The 22,412-nt window shown below is 55.7% G+C and overlaps 1 protein-coding gene across 4 annotated transcripts in view; it reads left to right on the forward strand.

Moving 5' to 3' along the window:
• SCN4A (sodium voltage-gated channel alpha subunit 4) overlaps window positions 1-22,412 on the forward strand; it is a 48,427-nt gene that overhangs the window by 284 nt on the left and 25,731 nt on the right. The window contains exons 2-11 of one of the 4 annotated variants that reach the window (XM_084861805.1): window positions 13,857-13,955; window positions 15,351-15,982; window positions 16,073-16,190; window positions 16,338-16,428; window positions 16,719-16,847; window positions 17,313-17,404; window positions 19,532-19,846; window positions 20,627-20,690; window positions 20,922-21,063; window positions 22,064-22,273. In XM_084861805.1, coding sequence (XP_084717931.1) covers window positions 15,710-15,982; window positions 16,073-16,190; window positions 16,338-16,428; window positions 16,719-16,847; window positions 17,313-17,404; window positions 19,532-19,846; window positions 20,627-20,690; window positions 20,922-21,063; window positions 22,064-22,273 — 1,434 coding nt within the window. In that variant the 5' untranslated portion in view covers window positions 13,857-13,955; window positions 15,351-15,709. Of the gene's footprint in view, window positions 1-12,629; window positions 12,894-13,856; window positions 13,956-15,350; window positions 15,983-16,072; window positions 16,191-16,337; window positions 16,429-16,718; window positions 16,848-17,312; window positions 17,405-19,531; window positions 19,847-20,626; window positions 20,691-20,921; window positions 21,064-22,063; window positions 22,274-22,412 lie in introns of those variants that run through there. The other 3 variants (XM_084861806.1, XM_084861804.1, XM_084861807.1) reach the window with 3 other exon arrangements.

Raw genomic sequence — 22,412 nt, forward strand, 5'->3', positions numbered from 1 at the left:
GCGCCCTGCCCGGCCGGCTGTCCTGGCCTCGGGAGGGTCCTCAGCCTGCCCACACAGGGCCGGGGCCGGGGGCCGGGGCTTGGCTCCGCGGGGCAGGCAGGGGTGACTCGGGCACAGGGCTGGGCTGCCGTCTTCAGGGGGGAGTGGAGGCGCCGCGGTGTCCGGCGGCCTGCGCGGGGCAGGGGTGAGGGAGCAGCAGGAGGCGGTGGGGGCGGCGGCGGCGGCGGCTCCTTTGCTCTGAAGCAGGAATCTGGGAGATGCCGGCAGAGGACACGTCTGGGCTGCGGGCTGCTGCGCCGCCCTCCAGGCTCTGCCCGCCGCCTGCCGCCTGCCTCTCCGCCCGGCCCGCCCGCCCGGGCACAGTTGGGCCCTTTTCCTGGAGAAGCCAGGAAGGGGAGGGGGCCAGAAAGCCGGCAGTGAGGGGGAAAGATGGGGAGCTTGAGAAGACTGGGGGGCAGGGGCTTCTCAGGAGGAGACTGGGGCCAGGGTGGAGGCAGGAGCTGGAGGCAGGGGTGCTGTGCCAGGGCAGAGCGCAGCCCCCTCCTGCTGGCAGAGCTGGGCGCCCGGGACCCTGGGAGAGAGGTGGGCAGAGAAGGAGCGAGGGGCCGAGCCAGGTGGCGTTCAGCGGCCTGCGGAGCTGAAGGGCGGTGGGTGTGAGGGGTGCTGGGAAGTCCCCCCTTAGAGAGCCCAGAGGATGGGGCTGCTTGAGGCTTTCCAAGAATGCACTGGGGTGGGAGAGGGCCTGAGCCCCTTCCGGATCCACCGGGTTAAGGACTGTGTGTGGCTGCGCATCGCCTGGGTGCTGGGTCAGGGCAGAGGCCAGGTCAGGATGAGGGGTCACAGAGCCCCAGGGTGGGAGGTGGCCCTCCAGGTGGGACTAGACTTGTCGCCCTCCCAACCAGCAGAGGTCTGACAGAAATAAGCCCCCCCCCACCCCCCAGGCCCAGGAAGGTGAGAGCCCAAAGGAGTCTTGAAGGCCATTTGAAGAGTCAGCTGGGGGAGAGGAGCTGGAGACAAGCTCCGGCCAGTCTGGAGAGGGGAGGCTGGCAGAGAGGAAGGGTGGAGCAGGGCGGGCATTGTTGTCTAGCATCGGTGACCAGGGCTGTGACTGCCCCCGGGGCCTGAACGGAGTCCTGTCCCGGGCGTGCAGGGCTGGGGTTGAAGACAGAGAGGGCTGGTTCTCCCAGGACCCTCCCCATTCTTCTGCGCTCATCTCATCCCCAGTGCCCTGCCTGTGGCAGCGGCCTCTCTCTGTGCGGCAGGGGTGTGGGCACTTGTGGTCAGCGCACTAGTATTTGAAGTCACATCACCTTGGGGACAGCAGAGGGGGACCCAGACATAGCTGAAGGTCCACTCTCACCTGCCTCCCAGGCATCTCCCAAGGGCTTGGCTGGGACTTGAGCAAGGTTTGCGGGAGGTCATGAGGATCCTTTCTGGGTGACCCTATCCCAGCCTGGCCCTGCTGGTCATTTCTGATTGGGAACCTGTGGAGGGTAGGGGGTCGGGACTCGAGGTCACCTTCCCAGCTCTAGGCTGGCCTGAATGTCAGGGCTGCCCAGCAGCTTCCATCGCCAGGGTCCTGTGCCCCGTGCCCAGGCCCAGGGGAAGCCCTGAGTTGGATGCTGAAGTCAAATGCTCTTGGCCAAGGTTGGGGGTGGTCCTGACAAGGTCCCTGCCTTTGGGGGCAGCTCCCGCCACCAGAACAGAGAAAAGTGTAGACAATGGCAGGGAGGGGCAGGGGCACAGCTTGGGTGAGGTTAGGAGAAGCTTGGAGGGGGAGGAGTCAGAGAGGAGAGGGGAGGTGGACCTCAGAGCGGGGTGGAGGGCTCTCCAGGTGACAGGAGAGAAATAAAAACCCTGAGGCTGGGGGCCGTGGAGAGCAGGTGGGGAGACGGGAGGGGCGGGGAGGGGAGTGGCGGGGAGATGTCAACAACCACAGCGTGGGTTATACAAACCTTGGGTCCCTTGACTCCTCAGGCCAGAAGGTCCTGTCACCCAAGGGGGCACGCCTAGTGATCAGCAGGGCTCTGTCCCCAGCAGCCAGGGTGACTGCTCCCTGGGGGGGAGGAGGGGGAGCTGACCCTGGGACAGGCTGGGTGGGGGCAGAGCTCCTTACTGAGGCCCGGGGGCAGTGGGTCCCAATGGGTAGCCCTAGGGTTGTGTGTCCCCAGCTTGGCAGTGGCAGGGACAGCCCAGGTCCCCCCGGGACTCGGTCAGAAGGTGCTGGGGAATCCCAGGTTCCCTCACCTCCACTTCCCCTGCCGCAGGCCTTTCATGTGCTCTGGCCCCCGATCTGCCTCGTCAGCAGCAGCTATTTTTATTCCCTGCAGTTTTCAGTCAACAGCCATCCTTGGGGATATGGGTCAGCAGGAGGGGCTCAGGCTGTACCCCTCCAGGAGCAGGTTGTCCCCCGCCTTTAGCAGAGAGGGAAAGTGCCATAGTCACCAGGCCCCACTCTGTTTTGGAACTGGTTTGTGAACCTCCCACCAGATAGGCCGGGGAAGGTCATGGCGATGCAGCTTGGTGGTTAGGAGCCAAGGTCTCTCAGAGCCAGAGGGCCCGGCTTCCAGCCCGTTTACTGTGCGAATAACCTCTGGGGTTTCCTGGCCTTCTCTGCACCTCAGTTTACTCCTCTGTGAATGCAGTGGTAACAGCGGGATCATGGTGAGAAGTAAACGGGCTCAGGACATGGGAGGGGCCAGGACAGTGGTCAGCTCTGCAGAGTGTTGCCCAGGAGTTAACTGTTGCGGCTGTTACCAGGCTGTGATTCTGCAACCAACGTCTCTCTGCTGGGGGTTTCAGAGGGGCAGCAACAGACCTGGAAGGGGCTGCACGCAGCTGGGTCTGCAGACTGTTGGGCAGAAAGCAGGGCCGCCTTACCCCCTTCGCTGGGGGTGGGGGGTGGGGGGTATTTCTCAGGGGAGGGGAGCCTTTATAAAGACCTGCGGAGCCTGAAGTTTGACGTTTGCCAATGGTGCAGGGAGGGCTGAGAGCTGTGAAGCCCTGCCGGAGAGGCGGGGTCCCTCCGCTCACATTCTCATGAGGTCTGCCAGTGACTCTCCTCTTTCCCGAGGCTTCTGAGTCCTCCCTCAGCCTCATTGTGGAGCAGGCTCTTGGACCAGGGTAGCTGGTGAGAAAACATCTCTGGGGCAGTTTGGGGGGTTGAGCAAAGTTGTCTGAGCCCGTGAGTGGCTGGCTGAAGGGCAAGACACAGTCCCTCAGCCTTTCTCAGGGGTTTCAGGTCCTAGGCCTGGGGTCCTCGGGCAGCTAGAGGGCCGCTCGTCCTAGTGCTGGTGACCATGACCCCAGTGCCCAGGGCCTGGCTGGCATCTGGGGCCCGAGCTCAAAGCCCACCCTGGTGAAGGGTTGATGGAGGAGGGAGGGAGGCAGGTGGGCCCCGGAATTCTCCAGGCTCAAGCTTAGTGTTGCAAAGTCCTCTTGGTGGACTCGAGGCAGGAAATAGGCCTGTCAGCTGTGGTCTGGGAGGGGTAATGGTGCAGGGCAGAGACAGGAGAGGGCAGAGGCCAACATCTGGAGGCCAACACAGGGGGAGGGAGGCAGCCTGGGTGCCTGTGTCCTGTGTGCCTCTGTCCAGGGCCTGTGCAGTGGCCTTAGACATGTGTGTAGGAGATGGGAGCATACACAGATTTGAGGGGGGCGGGGGGGGGGGTCATGCAGGGAGCCTGGGTCATGATGCTTACCTACTTCTTGGAAATTGCTGAGCCAGCAGAGGGTTAAAAGCCCCAGGCCTGAACTAATCAGCCTCCCCAACCTTTGGAGCAGTTGAGCAATGACTCAAGGAAGCAAGGCCCGTGTGTGTGTGTGTGTGTGTGTGTGTGTGTGTACGTGTGTACGTGTACATGCACACAAACACAAGTGGGCTGCAGAAGGAGTTAGGGGTATATGAGGATCAATTAGTGCAAATAAAAGCCAAGACTTGAAGAAATCTCTTTATCAAACCTGTCGGCCCCACCACCCACAGCTCCCACCACGAGGCTCTAGGAAGCCTGATGCTGGTCCTGCCAGACTCCCACCCCCACCCACGTCCTTCAGGGCCTTGGCACAAGGACTCTGGTCTGTCCTTTGCAGAGGACAGACAGATGAGGGTCAGACCAACCCAGGGGGGACAGCCTGGATGGGACCTCAACCTGGTGTGCCCTGTGCTAAGGAGGGCAGCATGCCCAGCCGAGTTCTCCAAGGAGCCAGAAGGAGGTGGCATTTGTAGGCACAGGCACGTGGGTTTGGCATCAAAGAGCTGCATTCGAATTCTTGCTCTGCTCATGTTAGCTAGGACTAATTGGAAGCACTTGGAGCCGTGCCTGGCACACAGCAAGCACCAAATGAACGAATCCATTACTCCTCCCCCCCCCCCCCCATGACTGCTTACCCACCTCCTCCGGGCTTTCTTTCTTTCTTTTTTAAAATATATTTTATTGATTTTTTTTACAGAAAGGATAGAGAGCTAGAAACATCGATTAGAGAGAAATATCGATAAGCTGCCTCCTGCACACCACCCACTGGGGATTTGCCCGTAACCAAGGTACATGCCCTTGACCGGAACTGAACCTGGGACCTTTCAGTCCACAGGCAGACGCTCTATCCCCTGAGCCAAACCGGTTAGGGCATGACTGCTTTTCATAAAGGAGTGTTTCTAAGCCTCCACTTTGTGGGCCTGGTCACATCAGCGCAATGGTGCTGAGATCTGGGGGCCCAAAGAACCCCTCCACCTTAAACAGACTCTTTCCCAAGCTGACTGGGGCTTGGGATCAATTCTGTGTTTTAAGGTGTGGTTTAAGGCTCAGCCTTGGAGGCAAAAACTCCCTCTCGGGCCTCTGCTTCTGGGAAGAAAAGACTCAAGGACCCACAGATGAGCGGGGGAGGGTTAGCGGGAAGTGGGCACAGCTCACAAAACCCAGAGAGCAGCCCACTTGTGGGTTTTTATTTCATCGGCCCCTCACCAACCAGAAGCACTCTGGGTGGAGGGAAAGGTCAGGTTTGCGAGGAGAAAGCAAGTCGGGGGGGAAACAAACCAAATGTTCTTAGAGAGCCTTTGGGACTCGGCAGAGTACAGAGCTGATGGTGGGGGAAAGGGTTGCCAGTATATCCTGAACAGGGAGCCAGCCTTGGCATGCAGTACGTGCAAAATAAAAGTGGCCACCACTGTCATTCTTACCCCCCGGGAAGGACACATCATCAGGCTGGTTGAGTCAGGTGCCGGAAAAGGGGGCTTGTTTTGACCCAGTGAACCTCACAGGGAAAATGCAATCAGCATCAGCCCACCCCTCACCCAGGAGCACCCCAGGTGACCCTGATTATTTCCAGAGCTCCCAGGGCTCCTGACAGCCCGGAGGTTTCCGCACCAGGCTCCGGGCTCCAGGTCGCCCTCCAACACCTCTTGGAGCCAACTTCCCCTGCAGAGAGTGCTGGACCAGGAGGGGGGCCACCCCGGGACTTCCTCCAGGCCCCTGGCCTGTCCAGCCCAGGCACTAAGAGCTGGCAAAGAAACAACACAGCCGCCCTCCCACCCCCACCCCTGCCCACGCTGAGAAAAAGCTGTGCCCTGAGATTCACTCCCAGGGGGTCATGGAGATCCACTTTGTATTCTTGGAGGTAGGCCACAGTGGGACGTAGGAATTTGGGAAGTAGGCCACCCGGATGCCGGATGCTGTCTTTGGCCAGGACAGAAAAAGGTTGGACCTGTTTGTCTCCCAGAAAGTCCTGAGTCTGAGCCCCCTCTGCAGGTGAAGCTTGAGAGGTCTTTTCTGGCCGCGCACAGCTCCCGGTAATGCTGCTCCAAATCCACAGAGAAATCAACAGCCAGGCCCTGGGGGGAGGGCTTCTGTGACCAGAAGCTTTGCTGGAGATGAAGAGCATGCTTGTTGGCAGGAAGGCTGGTGACTGGGGCCTCTGCATCCTCGGGGATGTGCCCTGGGGGACAGCCGGGGAGAGGCAGCTCACAACCATTTTCACGAGGGTTTCTCAGAGCGGCCTGTGCATCCTAGGCTGCAGGGCCTGGCTGAGGCCTCTTGGGGGATTTCAGGCTGATGCAGTGCAGCTAGGTGGGCTTCTGGATGCTTGAAGGGTCCACCTTGAAAGCATTTGTGTTATAAGAGAGAAGATTCTAGAAGCATATGTCAGCAGGAGGGAGGAGCATGGTGGTGTCTGTCCTGAGCCTTGCCTAGCCAATAATTTGAGATAATCAGGATCACAGACACCCAGCTGTGAAGGATGGCCTCGAGCTAAGAGAGAAAAACCAAGCTCCAACAGGCTTTCACAAAAGCCTGGAGGTGAAATAATACAACGAACAAGAGGAACTTAAGTAGAGGTAGATGTAAAAGCATACACCTGGATTTATATTAACCTTGTATTTTATTTTTATTTTTTTAAAATATATTTTATTGATTTTGTACAGAGAGGAAGGGAGAGAGATAGAGAGTTAGAAACATCAATGAGAGAGAGTCATCGATCAGCTGCCTCTTGCACACCCACTACTGGGGATATGCCCGCAACCAAGGTACATGCCCTTGACCGGAATTGAACCCGGGACCTTTCAGTCCCCAAGCCGACACTCTATCCATTGAGCCAAACCGGTCTCGGCTAACCTTGCATTTTAGAGACCTTGCTATAATCATTGTTAGTTCTTGGAGATTTTGGGGTGTATTTTTTTTTTCCAGGAGTTGTTTTTTGTTTTGTTTTTTTAATTCCTTTGGATTTTGTACGTAGATAGTCATGTTCTCTGCAAACAGACAGTTTTATTTCTTCCTTCCCAATCAGTATATCTTTTATTTCCTTTTCTTGACTTATTGCGTTAGCTAGGACTTCCAGTAAGATTTTGAAAAGGAATGGTAAGAGGTGGCATCTTCGCCGTGTTCCTGATATAGTGGCAGAGTTTCTGGTTTCTTACCATTAGGTACTGTGTTAGCCGTAGGCTTTCTGTAAATGTTCTTTATCATGTTGGGGAAGTTCCCCTCTACTCCTAGTTTTTTGAGAATTTTTATCATGCATGGGTGTTGGATTTTGTCAAATGCTTTCCCCCCCACTGCATCTAGTAATATAATCATGTGATTTTTTTTAAACTACTGATGTGATGAATTATATTGATTTTCCTTTTTTTGCAGTTTTGTTTTTATTTTATTTTTTATTATTATTGTCTAGTTTTACATATGTATTCTTTTTCCCCAACTGACCCCCACCCCCCATATCAATTGATTTTCTAATGTTGAACCTCTCTTTTATACCTGGGATAAATCCTGTTTGGTCCTAGTGTGCAATTCTTTTTATGTGCTCTTGGGTTCAATTTGAAAATATTTTGTTGAGGTCTAATAGGATTTAAAAGAATAAATAAATAAATAAAAAGAAAAGAAAAAAAAATCAATTGCCCTATTGATAGGATAGGAAAGATCTAATTTGACCATAGTTCATGGGGCAAAATTACAGGGGTGATTGCAAACTCCACCAATATGGCTGCTGAAGAAGCAAGTGCCATATTGGGATGAATGAATAGGAAGGATGTCCAGGCCTCTGTCTGTGGTCAGACTATATCTGGAATTGGGTGTTCCGATCTGGCAGCCCCACAGAGAGAGAGACAATGCCGGGCTGGACCAGCTCCAGCAGAGAGCCGCCTCACCCTCCAGTGTCCTCACCCTGGGCTCCCTGCCTATGGACAGCTGGCCCCACCTGGCTCCCTGACTCCCGACCCTTCCTCCCCCACCCGTCCCCGTCTGCTCACCACCTCCAGGCCCCCAAGATGGCCTGACTTTACCCACCACTTCTGCCCAAACTTCCGTTTCGACAGAGGTTCCAACGGGCTTCTCACTTACTAAATGGCCTCTGGCCCTGCCACCAAAGGAGCTGGATTTTAATTTTGGCTTGGCCTCTCATTTATCACTCTCTAAAATTATCTTATTTGCTTCCCTATTTATTTTCTGCCTCCTCCCTCGGGAATGCAAGCTCGGTGAGGACAGGGACTTCTCCGCTGCCATACCCCCGGCTCCCAGAACAGAGCCCGGCACAGAGCAGATGCTCAGGAAATGTTTGCTGAATGAATAAATATATGGTCTCGGGAGAGTTTGCTCCTTGCTAGGCCTCAGTTTCCCCATCTGTAAAATGAGGGAGTTGGACTCGTTGATCTCTCGAGTCCTTGCAGCTCCAACATCCGTAAACTCAGAGGGAAGAGGCTGCCTGAAGCGGCCACATCTGAGGAACAGGGCCGAGGCCGGAGTCCGATCGTGGGCTGGCAGAAGGAGGGTTTGAACTGTCCCGTTGGCCCTTTGACGCTAGGTTGTGGCTGGAGGAGCCACATGGAGACCTGCCAGTGAGACACCCAGACGGTTAGGGGGCATTGCCATGCTTGTCTCAGCCAGGGAGTCACTCACTGTACACATGTCCCAGTGTCCTTTCATTCCTCCCTGGCACCCAGCACAGCGTGTCCCCTCTATTCTAGATGCATTGAGAGGGTGGGCAGGGACAGGTACGTGCTGGCCCACCTCCACCCACCACCCCTGTGAAGGGCCCTCCAAGGCTGCAGGACCGCATCCAGACTCCCAGGCCTGTCATTCAAGGCCCTGGCCCCACTTTCCACCCACCTCCCCCTGAATTCCCGGAGCACGATCGCCTCCCCGCTTTGGGGCGGGCATCGCTTCCTCCTCATATCGTAGCTACGTGTGCCCATGTCCACCTTCTCCCCAGCTCTCAGCTCTCTGAAGGCAGGATCCTCAACTGGGACATATTTCTGTCCTCCTCAGAACTAGCTCAGCTTCTGCTTGTGGGTGGGTGGGTGGGCGGGTGGATGGATGGATGGAATATATCAGAATCCATTTTATCCCTGGAAAGGTCTATAGCCAAGGCCACATCCACTCATTCTTTCAGCAAACATTTATTGTGCCCAGGGCTGGGGCTGGCTATGATGACTTAGACCTGTGGTCAGCAAACTGCCGCTCGCGAGCCACTTTGGCCCCTGAGTATGGCTCTTCCACAAAATACCATGGCCTGGGCGAGTCTGTTTTGAAGAATGGTATAAGAAGAAGTTTAATTTTAAAAAATTTAGCTCTCAAAAGAAATTTCAATCATTGTACTGTTGATATTTGGCTCTGTTGACTAATGAGTTTGCTGACCACTGACTTAGACCAACACAGTTCCTGCCTCTTAACATTTCAGCCTACAGGAGGAGACAGACAAGTAAATTGGTCAAATGAACAAGACATTACCAATTATGATGAATGATGTCAAAGAAAAACACAGGGGACTGTGATAGAGACTAGAGGAGGAGAAAACTTCTTGGAGAAGAGACATTTGAGTCTTGGCCTGGGGACAGGGGGTGGGGAGGGGGTAAGAAGGAACAACATGTGAAGAGGGCGGGAATGAGAGCTCCAGGGAGAGCCACGGCCAAAGGCACGCAAGGTCCCTGTGGTGAAGGATCTGGAAGGAGGCCAGCGCACTGCGCAGAGTGAGCAGGGAGGAGAGATCAGGAGACGAAGGTGGAGAGGCAGGGGCTGGATCATCCTAGGTGTACCGGTTAATAATGCGGATTTTTTTCAATAGATGGAGTTACACATATGTTGATATAGTATATGTGATTTGCTATGTATGCTATGTTGTTGAATTGCTCCTTCAGATTACCACTTGTTCCGATCGATGGCACACACACTTTCTGAGCAGCACTTCAAAACTTACGAAGAAGTGGAAAATTGGGTCTCTGGATGGTCTGCCTCAAAACAAGAAAAGTTCTATTGGGACGGTATCCACAAATTACCTGAAAGATGGGGGAAATGTGTAGCTAGCGATGGACATTACTACTTTGAATAAAGCACTTTTGATGTTTCTCTTGAAATTATCGTGTTTTCTTTGATTACAGGGTCGGCATTATTATAGTTAATATTAACCAGTTAATAATGCAGATTAACTATTAATCAGTTAATAATGCAGATTTTGTAATCCACGATAATTGAAAGTGCGTGTGCCATCAATCAGAACAAGTGGTAATCTGAAGGAGCAATACGACAAAATAGCATACACAGCAAATTGCATATACTATATCAACGTATGTGTAACTCCATCTACTGAAAAAAATCCTCATTATTAACCAATACACCTAGTAAGATATGTAGGTTTTATTCTAAGTGGGACAGGAAGTTACTGGAGAAATTTAAGCAGGAGAAACAGAATTCATTTCTTGCTTTTAAAAGATCGTTCAGCTGCTTTATGAGATTGGTTTGGAGGGGCAGGACAAAAACAGTTAGCAGGAAATAGTCTGTTGCAAAAATTTATTACGATATGAACCAGGGGGGGAACGGTGAGGTTAGGGATATTTTGGAGACATGTTAAGAGAACCTTGGACAGATTGAAAGTAGAAGATGAAGGGGGGGAAAGGAGAATTCAGAGATGCCTGTATTTTGACCTGAGCAGCCAGGTGGATGGCGGTGCCATGTCCTGGGTTGAGGAAGACCGGGTGGAACAGACCGGGGGTGGAACAGACTGTGGGAAGAACACAAGTGTGTCATTTCTGACACCGTAGGTTGAGATGCCTATTGGCTACACACAGGGAGTGGTCTAGTAGCCAGTTAATGTATCTGTCTGGAGTTCACAGGAGAAGTTTATCATATTGCCGCCACACTATTTACAGTCATAGGAATGAAGCCATCCAGACCAGACCGAGTCTTGAGAACCTTGAGGGATTAGGGAGAGAAAGAGGGACCAGCAAAGGAAATTGAGAAGGAGCGGCCAGAGAAGGGGGAGGGAAACCAGGGGCGTGCTCTCACGGAGGTGGGGACACAGAGCATTCCAGAAGGGGGCTGCGGCCAACTGGGCTGAATGCTTCTGAGAGGCTGAGGAAGGTGAAGACAGAAGTGTGTTCAGCAGACTTGGCAACAGAGAGGGTGCTAGTGACTTGTCAAAAGCCGCTTCAGTTGAGTTGGGGAAATGGAAGCCAGGCTGGAAGGGGTTGGAGAGTGAATGAAAGGCAAGGAAGTACAGACAGCTGGTGTAGATACTTTCCAAGAAGCTGGTTTGTGAAGAGAACCAGAAAAATAGGACAACAGATGAAAGGAGATGTGAGGCCGGGAGGCTGCCATTGTTTTGAAGGGGGGAGGCGCTGATGGTGGTGGAGAGAAGACAGCTAGAGAATAAGGTCCCTGGGAAGCGCAGACAGTAAGGGCCGGAGCCCAAGTGGAAGGCCTGGCCTTTGGGTGGAGGAGGAGGGGGCAGGGCACACAGCTTCTGGTTATGCTTCAGGAGAAAGGAGAAAGAGGTGAAGGCGGCGTGTTCCTGGGACTCATTCAACACTGAGCATTAGGCACACTGCTAGCACAAAGGACTGAGCCTCTCAGCCAGGGTACCCAGGGAGACTTCCTGGAGGCAGTGTCTGTGGGTAGGTGAAGTCTGGAAGGACAAATTAAAGCTCTCCAGGGAGACAAAAAGGAGGAGTGCTCCAGGAGGCAAACAGACCATAGCAAGGCCATGGGCAGTGAGAACTAGCGTGGGCCATTTGTAGAAATGGAGGTAGCATAGCCAGAGTGGGGGAGGGGGTCAGTGGCAAAGTAGGTATCAGATCATGGAAGGTCTCAGGAAGGCCACGTGGAAGAGTGTGGACACACTATTAAGCAGCCGGAAGCCACAGGGATTAAGCAGGGGGGTGACATGATCAGATTTGTGATTTTAGAAATGTGGATGGTGGGGCCGAAACCAGTTTGGCTCAGTGGATAGAGCGTCGGCCTGCGGACTGAAGGGTCCCGGATTCAATTCCGGTCAAGGGCACGTACCTTGGTTGCGGGCACATCCCCAGTGGGGGGTGTGCAAGAGGCAGCTGGTCGATGTTTCTCTCTCATCAACGTTTCTAACTCTCTATCCCCTTCAATTCCTCTCTGTGTAAAATCAATAAAATAAAATAAAAAAAGAAATTTTAGAGGGGAGCCCAGCGGCAGGTAGAGAGGCGGATGGGAGGTTATTTGAACAGAGCAGGTAAGGGGTGACGAGGCAGCAATAGCAGGGAGCATCAGCAGGGCGAGGGGACTGACCAGGTGTACCACCTGGATGCTTTTTCTTTCAGCAGCCATCAACCAAAACCGTGCCTCCAATGGCCTGGCCAACGCGGACATTTTCCCTCTCACAGGACAAGGCATCCAGGTGCCAAGTGGCTTTCAGGTGGGAGGAGAGGAATTCAGGTGGAGTGGGGCCAGCTGGGGAACAGTAGGAGGAGGTGCTGGGCTGCCTGTGCCATTTGTGGGTCACACCACAGGCACCAAATTCAGTGGTGACCCCAAACCCGGCCCACAAGGAGTCTGATGGAGGAGACAGATACCACTGGACAACCACACAAGTGGGGCACAAATTACCATTGACCTAAGACCGTTGGTTGGCAAACTGCGGCTCGAGAGCCACATGCGGCTCTTTGGCCCCTTGAGTGTGGCTCTTCCACAAAATACCACGGCCTGGGCGAGTCTGTTTTGAAGAAGTGACGTTAGAAGAAGTTTAAGTTAAAAATTTTTTGGCTCTCAAAAGAAATTTCAGTCGTTGTACTGTTGAAATTTGGCTCTGTTGACGAATGCGTTTGCCGACCACTGGCTAAGAGCTGTGCGGGCTGTGGCTGCGCAGGAAGGGAGCCGTGACATGACACGCCTGAGGCCGTGGGGCGTGGGAACACGTGTTAAAGCTGTGGAGGCCACGGAGAGGAGGCGGTGGTGGATATGACCGTGACGAGGGGGAGGAGCGGCTGTGACCACGGCTGTAGACGGCAGACCAGGGCCCCGGGGAGCAGCATCTCCCAGGAGCAGGAAGGAGGAGCTTAGAGCAGAGGGAGAGGCCGGAAGGGCAATTTGGTTCTTCTCTCGGTGGTGGTGTGAGTGCTGGAGGGAGGGCCAGCGAGTGGAACCCGCTGGGGCTGTCCACGGGGGCCTCAGGTGAGCGTAGTTGACTGTAGTTTTGAGTGCTGGGGCGGGAGCCAGCCTGACTGGCGTCTGCGGTCCCTCTTGGGCGCTGCAAAGGCGAGAGTGGGCAGCAGCGCCCAGAGCCGTGGTCGGCAAACTGCGCGGCTCTTTGGCCCCTTGAGTGTGGCTCTTCCACAAAATACCACGGCCTGGGCGAGTCTATTTTGAAGAAGTGGCGTTAGAAGAAGCTTAAGTTTAAAAAATTTGGCTCTCCAAAGAGATTTCAGTCGTTGTCCTGTTGATGTTTGGCTCTGTGGACGAATGAGTTTGCCGACCACTGGCCCAAAGGGTTGTTGCCAACTGGGGCCCAGGAACTGGGAGGGTGCCCGGCTGCCGTGGGGTCCCTCCCTGGTCACCTGGCAGGACAGTATCTTCTGTGTGGGCGGAGTGTGGGATTGGTGTTGGAGATGTGTGCTAAGGGGCAGGGTACAAACCGTGTGGACCACCATGCGAGGGGTGGTCTCAGGCTGGATGTGTGTGCGTGTATGCATGTGTGTGAGCGTGGGCTCACGCATCCACCCTCCCACGCACACGATGGGGCCAATGAGCAGCTGGGGGACAGGGTCAGCAGGAATGAGCAGAGTCATCCCATGGAAACACGACTCCCCGGGTGATGATGGGAGGGAGCAGCTGGGCAGCCAGGCGGGGGCGTGGCCAGCTCTGCCCAATGGCTCTGGCCGCTCCCTGGGCCGCCCTCCCACCTGTTGACCAAGCCTGAGGAAGAGCCGGCCCTGGCGGGGACAGGGATCCTGCTGGGGCGTGTGGGCCCACTGTGAGAAGGCCGCCACCCCCAGTGTACCTCTGGGTGGCTCTGTGGGGGCTGACTGTGTGGGCCCTGTGACAGCTACATGTGACCAAGCTGCAGGGGTCTCCCTGCTAATGCGGGTCATTCCTCAGGGCCTTTGAGATAAGTGACCCATTACCTCCCTTCCACAGGGAACAAGCTCAGGATGGCTGGGCAGGGGCCAGCAGAGGCCAAGGGACTGGCCCAGGACACACAGTCCACACAGTGCTCACAGGCCTCTAAAGCTCCGGGTGGGTGCCCTTTACCCGCCCAGTTCATACAGGGCCCATCAGCCAAAAGCAGTTGCTGGGAGCTCCAGCCCTGTCCCCAGCATTGAAACTGTCCATCTCCTTGTGCCCAGGACCTTTTCGTGTGTGTCCGCCTTTTCCACGTTAGCATCTGCAGCCCATCCCCCCACCACATACGTACCCTGCATCTTCCTGCTCCATCTACCCTGCCCGACTGTGGATTAGATTCCTCAGGTCCTATGGGAGGGAGTTGGGGGGACCCTCCGCAGGGCCTAGGGCCTTTCCTTCTTCTCCCTTCCAGCCCAATATCACACTTCCCCAAAGCTCAGGACAGGATACTCCACACCCCACACCTTTCCCTTCCCTCCTGGCCAGGGATGGCAAACACAGGCAGATGCACTACATTCTCCTTCCCATGCCCCTGGCAGACATCACTAACAATCACAGCAGTCTCTTTTGCACTGAGTCTGGCTGCAACCTCAATGGTCTCTGTTCACATCTCCTGGCAGCCAACAGCAGCCAACCCAAGTTGACCCTCAAGGTGAAATCCATCTGCCATTCATGCTTAAGGCTGATCCCACGTTAAGGCCACCGGGACATTTCACATCTGACTCCTCTTTGCCTCACGCTGGCATGGAGGCCATGTGGTATAATAACTTGTCTCCCTCTCCCTCTCCCTCTCCCTCTCCCTCTCCCTCTCCCTCTCCCTCTCCCTCTCCCTCTCCCTCTCCCTCTCCCTCTCCCTCTCCCTCTCCCTCTCCCTCTCCTCTCCCTCTCCCTCTCCCTCCTCCCTCTCCCTCTCCCTCTCCCTCTCCCTCTCCCTCTCCCTCTCCCTCTCCCTCTCCCTCTCCCTCTCCCTCTCCCTCTCCCTCTCCCTCTCCCTCTCCCTCTCCCTCTCCCTCTCCCTCTCCCTCTCCCTCTCCCTCTCCCTCTCCCTCTCCTCTCCTCTCCCTCTCCCTCTCCCTCTCCCTCTCCCTCTCCTCTCCCTCTCCCTCTCCCTCTCCCTCTCCCTCTCCCTCTCCCTCTCCTCTCCCTCTCCCTCTCCCTCTCCCTCTCCCTCTCCCTCTCCCTCTCCCTCTCCCTCTCCCTCTCCCTCTCCCTCTCCCTCTCCCTCTCCCTCTCCCTCTCCCTCTCCCTCTCCCTCTCCCTCTCCCTCTCCCTCTCCCTCTCCTCTCCCTCTCCCTCTCCCTCTCCCTCTCCCTCTCCCTCTCCCTCTCCCTCTCCCTCTCCCTCTCCCTCTCCCTCTCCCTCTCCCTCTCCCTCTCCCTCTCCCTCTCCCTCTCCCTCTCCCTCTCCCTCTCCCTCTCCCTCTCCCTCTCCCTCTCCCTCTCCCTCTCCCTCTCCCTCTCCCTCTCCCTCTCCCTCTCCCTCTCCCTCTCCCTCTCCCTCTCCCTGTAGGCTGAAGCCACACTGTTCCCAGAGCTCAGGCCCAGGAGGCATTTGAGGGCACGGGGGCATTGACCCCAAGTCCCCAAGACTGAAGAGGATCTGGTTGGTTTGTCATCAGTCCTGAGGGCAGCCAACCCCTGCTGGGGAGAATGTGGCGTGGGGCTCGGGGGTGATGCTTCTGTGTCCAATACCTGTACAGCAGCAGCACTTGGGCCTTGCGGGCACCCCTTGCAATCCCCACAGCACTTGCACACCCACCCCCCGAGCCTGGCCCCTGGGCAGAAGGCCACCCAGCATTTGGGGGCCCGCACGCTACAGCTGCCCCTGTTGCCCACTGCCCTCCTGGCCCCTGAACCCAGGATGCAAGGATGGCCCGCCTGTCTCTGTCCACCGTGGTGCCCGTGGGCCCCCACAGCCTGCGCCCCTTCACCCCGGAGTCCCTGGCAGCCATAGAGCAGCGGATGGTGGAGGAGGCGGCCCGGCAGCAGCGGAACAAGGAGATGGAGATCGAGGAGCCTGAGCGGAAGCCACGAGGCGACCTGGAGGCCGGCAAGAACCTGCCCCTTATCTATGGGGACCCCCCGCCAGAGGTCATCGGCATCCCCTTGGAGGACCTGGACCCTTACTACAGTGACAAGAAGGTGGGGGCCTGGGAGGGTTTGCCTTACCTGTCTGTGCATCGTCCGTCTGTCTGCCTGTCCCTAGGCCTCACAGCTCTCTCCCTGCCTCAGACCTTCATCGTGCTCAACAAGGGCAAGTCCATCTTCCGCTTCTCCGCCACCCCCGCCCTCTACCTGCTGAGCCCCTTCAACGTCATCAGACGCGGCGCCATCAAGGTGCTCATCCACTCATATCCTGCTGAGAGGGGCGAGCGCAGGGGTGGGGAGAGGCAGAGGCGGGGGCAGGGATAAGCAAAATGGGGTGCTCTGGGCGAAGAGGGCCTCTGTCCACCGCCCTTCCCCACCTGCTCCCTCACTTTCCTTGACCTCCCCCCAACGCTGTTCAGCATGTTCATCATGATCACCATCTTGACCAATTGTGTGTTCATGACCATGAGTGATCCGCCTCCCTGGTCCAAGAACGTGGAGTAAGTCTCTCCTCCCCTCCCCTCTCCCCCCCTCCACCCCCCCCGGGGGTACCGCTCATCCCAGGTGTCCACACTCTGAGGATTGTGTTCAGAGAGACACATACTGTCACTGTCACCCCATCAACACCTTAAGCCTCCAGGTGGCACACACTGTCCTTCTCACCAACGTCCTCAGCCCCGGGCTGGCACTTTTCATTTCTGTGCCCCTCCGTCCTGGGAGGCCCATCATTGCCACCCACCCCCTCCCTAGGCATGACACGCCTGGCCCTGGCCGGCCCTCTCCCCGCCAGGTACACCTTCACGGGGATCTACACCTTTGAATCCTTCATCAAGATGCTGTCCCGAGGCTTCTGCATCGACGACTTCACATTCCTCCGGGACCCCTGGAACTGGCTGGACTTCAGTGTCATCACGATGGCGTGAGCAGGGGGGCCCAGGGGTCCTGAGGCTGTGGCGGGGGGAGCGGAGAGGGCCAGGCCTCAAAGGGAGCAGTTGAGTGGGTTCACCCTCTCAGAGGGTGGACTGCAGGGGCCTTGGGTCAGGGGTGCTGACAGTAAGCTATCTGTACAACTAGGAGCCACCATCCCAGGGTCTGGCTTGGAGGCTCTCCTGCTGCCTCCCCCCCCACACCATGTACAACCACACGCAGCAGCCCTGAGTCTACAACAGCCCTAAGCCCAAGGCCTCGCCCGCTGGGAGGCCACACCCACTCCCCAGCCAAGCTCCTGCACTCTCTCCCCACTCTCAGACTCCCACAGGAACCTCGGAGTGACCTGCTCCCCAGCCCCCCTGTGGGAACCCCAACCACAGGGACTCCTGATTTCTATCCTTTCATCTACCCCTGGCTCTGACACAGCCCTCACCCCACCCCCACCCCCACCCAGGTACGTGACGGAGTTTGTGGACTTGGGCAACATCTCCGCCCTGAGAACCTTCCGGGTGCTGCGGGCCCTGAAGACCATCACCGTCATCCCAGGTACTGGGGAGGTGCAGGGACCCTCCGCTGGGGTCAACAGCCCCCCACCCTCATGCCCAGGCCTGGAACCTGACACTCAAGCTCCAGGAGCCTGACCCAGGGTCACAAGACTCCCAGGCTGAGTGTGTAAGACACACACCAGAGCGTGGACACAGAGGGTGTCCCATGGCCAGCGAGGAGAAAAGGGCCCAGGCTGGAGGATGTGCATTTGAGCGGCTGCATAGCAAGGGCGTAAGAGCACAGACTCTGGAGCCAGACTGCCTGTGTTCAGTTCTCACTTCCACCATTTCCTCACTTTGACCTTGGGCAAGTGGCTTAACCTGTCTGTGCCTCAGTATCTGTAGAATGTCGATACCGTGTTTCCCCGAAAATAAGACGTAGCGCATGGAAAGATAAGACATCCCCTGAAAATAAGACCTAGAGCAGCTTTGGGAGAAAAAATTAATATAAGACACTGTCTTATTTTCGGGGAAACAGGGTAGTGATAGTGCCCTGCCTGGGGCCGTGGTGAGGATTAGATGCTTTAATATCGATTAGGTACGTAGAACACTAGTGCGTGGCCTGTGTGCAGAGCAGCGACCTCCAGCTGAGACCCACGGGGGTCAGTGTGGAGAGTCCCGGCCCTGAGGCTCCGTAGGGAGCACTCCGCTTGCCCACTGAGCCACGGGGCTGGGCAATTCCAAAGTAATGCATCAAGAAGCAGGAAATAAATAGAATCCAGATCATCCAGCCCCTCAAAAAAGCATTCGTAGAAACTGGAGAAGGTTCATTAAAGGAGAGAAAGGGGATAAGGGATGGCAAGCAGGCGCTGGGAGGAGGGGAAATGACTCAGGTAATGCTAGAAAGTTCTCCTCTAGACCAAAGGCCTCACCCTGCGGTGCAGGAAGGAGGCCCCAGGCCACCCCAATAGGGGCAAACATCGGCCACGGAGCCAGGGCCACACCTTTCCTCGATGCCACACTCCCAGCATCCTGGAGCTCTGGAGGGTTTTTATAAGGAGGCTGCTGGGTATTTTTGTCTATGCCAGGATAAGGAAAGGAAATAAACTAATATTGAAGCGAGAGACACTAGGATTAGGCCCAAGGGAAGGGCTCTTCCATGAATGATGGGAATCGGACCCTGGCATTCCGTAAGTTTTGTTTATGCCTCTGTCCATCCAAACGGCCGAATGCGATGATCATACAAAGTCAGTCTAGAGCTTCTCGGTGTGAACCCTGCCAGTCCTTGGGGGATGATGGGCATTATCCAAAGAGAAGTGCTGTGGCCAAGTAAGTTAATAAACATGGTATTAAAAGTTTTTGTTTCTGGAGGACTTGTCAGAGCCTACACAGTGACTCTCCACGAGAAGTACACAGCTCGGCCTTCCCCAAACATTATTGAACACCTGCTCCCCTGTAAGGGCACAGTTTGGGAGATTGGTGTTTTGTGGAACACACTTTGGGAATGCTGACCTAGTGACATTTCTTTTTTCTTTTTTTTTCTATTTATATTTTTTAAATGTATATTTCTCTTTTAACTTTTTTTTTTTTTTTAATCCTCACCTGAGGATATTTTTTTCCCATTGATTTTTTTCGAGTTGAGAGAAGGAAGAGAGAGAGAAGAGAGAGAGAGAGAGAGAGAGAGAGAGAGAGAGAGAGAGAGAGAGAGAGAGAGAGATGTGAGAGAGACATATCATTTACCTCCCGCACGTGTCCCATCCAGGGCCAGGGATCAAGCCTGCAACCAAGGTACATGCCCTTGACCAGGAATCAAACCTTCAACCCTTTGGCCCTCAGGCCGATGCTCTAAGCGAAAACAGCCAGGTGACATTTATTAAGCTCCACTGTGTGCCTGTGTGTTGCTCTGGGAGTCAGGCAGCAGCCTGTGGAGACTGGGCTCTAGTCTCAGCCACGTGGAGACTAGAGCCCCGTCTCCTAGTGGCTGAGAGTCTGTGGCCATTCGAAGGCTCCTGGTTAAGGACGTGATCAGAGAGGAGTGGGGTTCATTTGAGAAGCTCTCCGGGGGGTGGTGCCCCTGGTAAGTCAAGTCTTGAGGAGATGGAGTCGGCAGAGGCTTGGAGGATAAGGGAGTGAGTTACCCCTGCCCTGCCTGCTCCCTCGTCCATACGCTTACCCACCCTGTGGTCAGGTCTGAAGACGATTGTGGGGGCGCTGATCCAGTCGGTGAAAAAGCTCTCGGACGTGATGATCCTCACCGTCTTCTGCCTGAGCGTCTTCGCCCTGGTGGGGCTGCAGCTCTTCATGGGGAACCTGCGGCAGAAGTGTGTGCGGTGGCCCCCTCCCTTCAATGACACCAACAGCACGTGGTACGACAGTGAGCTGTGGGACGGCAACGACACCTGGGACGGCAACGACACCTGGTTCGGCAACGACTCCTGGGACAGCCCGGGGAGCGGGGCCAGCAACTACACCTTCGACTGGGACGCCTACATCAGTGACGAAGGTACGGACGGAGGACCGAGGCCAGTGGGGCCGGTCCCAGTCCCGGGGGCAGCCCCTGTGAGATAAACAGCAGGAGAGGACCTGAGCTGAAATCCATCACTTCCCACTTGCCTCTGACAAGTCCCTTGGTCTCCCTGAGGCTGAGTCCTCACCTGGAAAACTGAGATGACAACACCTTTTTCAGAGGGCTAATAGGACAACAAATGCCCAATTGCTTTGACAATCCTGAAGCTTCCACTGTAGAAAGCAGCAGTCCGTGGCCCCTCGTCCTTAACCTGTGCACTCCCTGGGAGGGCCCCCACCAGGCAACCACACACCCACATCCTGCTTACATACTCATACTTCACACAGTCACACACAGGCACCCATTCTCAAACGGCCACCATTAGTCTACACAGTGTCTTCTGGCAAATAGGAGACGGGTACCCCTACTTCAGCCTGGTACTCTGGGGCCTGGCCTCCTCGTCCCCCAGCCTCAGCCCTCAGTCAGGGGCCCTGCGCAGACACATGGTAGCCCCATGCACACACATACATGTTCCTCCCGTCTCCCTGTGTCCCTGCTTATTCTGGCTGTGCATCCACTCCAGACACTGAGCTCACACCACTTGGAGCTGAGCTCCCTGCCGTGTGTGTACCCAGAGACCTAAAGGAGGGGGAGGGGGACCAGGAAGCGGCTATTTGTGTGGTCCCCACAGATGTGTTTCCAGGTGTGCAGCGGGTACATGTGCCCACAGTGTGTCCATGTGGTGACATGTGTCCTCTGTGGCCTCTGACTCCCAAGGGAACTTCTATTTCCTGGAGGGTGCCCTCGACGCCCTGCTCTGTGGGAACAGCAGTGACGCTGGGTGAGTGATGCAGGGTGACGGGAAAAGGTGCCCCAGGGGTGTCAGAAAACGGGGGGCTGCTCAGGGCCAAGGACCTGGGGAGGCTGGGAATATAAGGGAAACTTATGGGCATGGATGGAATATTTTCTGGGACACAGGACTGAAGCATTTCCCCCACTATGAGCCCCCCTTTCTTGGCCCCCAGTTGGGGCTCTCCTTCTTCCCTAAAACCAGCCCCCATTCTATCCCCAGGCGCTGCCCCGAGGGTTACATATGCATGAAGGCCGGGCGGAACCCCAACTATGGCTACACCAGCTATGACACCTTCAGCTGGGCCTTCCTGTCTCTCTTCCGCCTCATGACACAGGACTATTGGGAGAACCTCTTCCAGCTGGTACAGCTGCCCCCGCCCTGCTCTTCAGCCCCAGAACCTCCCTCATCCCCACAGCCTCTTGTCGCCTGGCAGGACCCCCAGCAGGGCTGTCTCACCTGTGGAGCCCCCTCAGTGCTCCAACATTGGGTACCTGAGATCTGAGCCACAGCCTCTTCATCCTTCTCCACCTCTGCTGAGATCTAGGCCTGGCAGAGATCCCCAGTCCTCGCAGTACCGTAGGGCAGCTTAGAAATTCAACTCTACCCAGATACAATTTATTTTATTTTTAACTTGTTGTCTAATCATCACATGAGGACATTTTCCCATTGATCTTTAGAGAGAGTGGAAGGGAAGGGGAGAGACAGAGAAACATGGATGTGAGAGAGAGACACATTGATTGGTTGCCTCTTGCATGCACTCTGACTGAGGCCAGGGATCAGGCCTGCAACCCAGGTACGTGCTCTTGACCAGAATTGAACCTGCAACCCTTCAGTTTGCCGGCCAACGCTCTATCCACTGAGCCAAACCAGCCAGGGCCCCAGACATAATTATTTAGCTTCTACTGTTTGCAGAACAGGCAGGCTGAGTCTGGAGCAACAATGCTTTCTGGTCCCTGGTGATACTTCTAACACTGATGATATTAATGAAAATAGCAACAACAATAATAACTGCTATCTGTTGAGCTCTTACTAGATACCAAGCACCGTGCAAAGCTGGGACTCCAGCCCCCATAACCCATGTCCACCATTTTTTATCCTGGCTTTCTAACCTCACCATGTCTGGCTGGTCCTCAGGGCTCTCTGAGCAGGAGATCAGGAAAGTCTGGGTACTGGGTGTACATTTGGAAGTTTCCCCAGAGTGTGGTTTAGCCTGTCAAGGATGACCAGACCCTGCCTCAAATCACCAGGCTCTGTGAAGGACCCTTTCTGTTTACCTCTCAGGGCAGTAGGTGCGTGGAGAGGGGTGGTGAGCGAAGCAGGCGGGCACCCTGTGATACATCCTGTCCTGCCCCCACCCCCAGACCCTCCGAGCAGCTGGCAAGACCTACATGCTCTTCTTCGTGGTCATCATCTTCCTGGGCTCCTTTTACCTCATCAACCTGATCCTGGCGGTGGTGGCCATGGCCTACGATGAGCAGAACGAGGCCAATATGGCTGAGGATCTGGAGAGAGAAGCGGAGTTTCAGCAGTTGCTGGAGAAATACAAAAAGCATCAGGAGGAAATGGAGAAGGTCTGGACTCAGAGAGAGGAGGCCGAGGACCCAGGGATCTCCCTGCCCCTCGGCCTGGGTTCTCCTGGGCAGGCTGAGGGTGAGGGAGAGGAAGGGGCAGGGGCTTGGAGGCAGGGGGAACAGAGGCCCCGGGCTGGGG

The sequence above is a fragment of the Pipistrellus hanaki genome (assembly GCF_964339955.1).
Source record: "Pipistrellus hanaki genome assembly, chromosome: 16".
NCBI classification, from domain to species: Eukaryota; Metazoa; Chordata; class Mammalia; order Chiroptera; family Vespertilionidae; genus Pipistrellus; species Pipistrellus hanaki.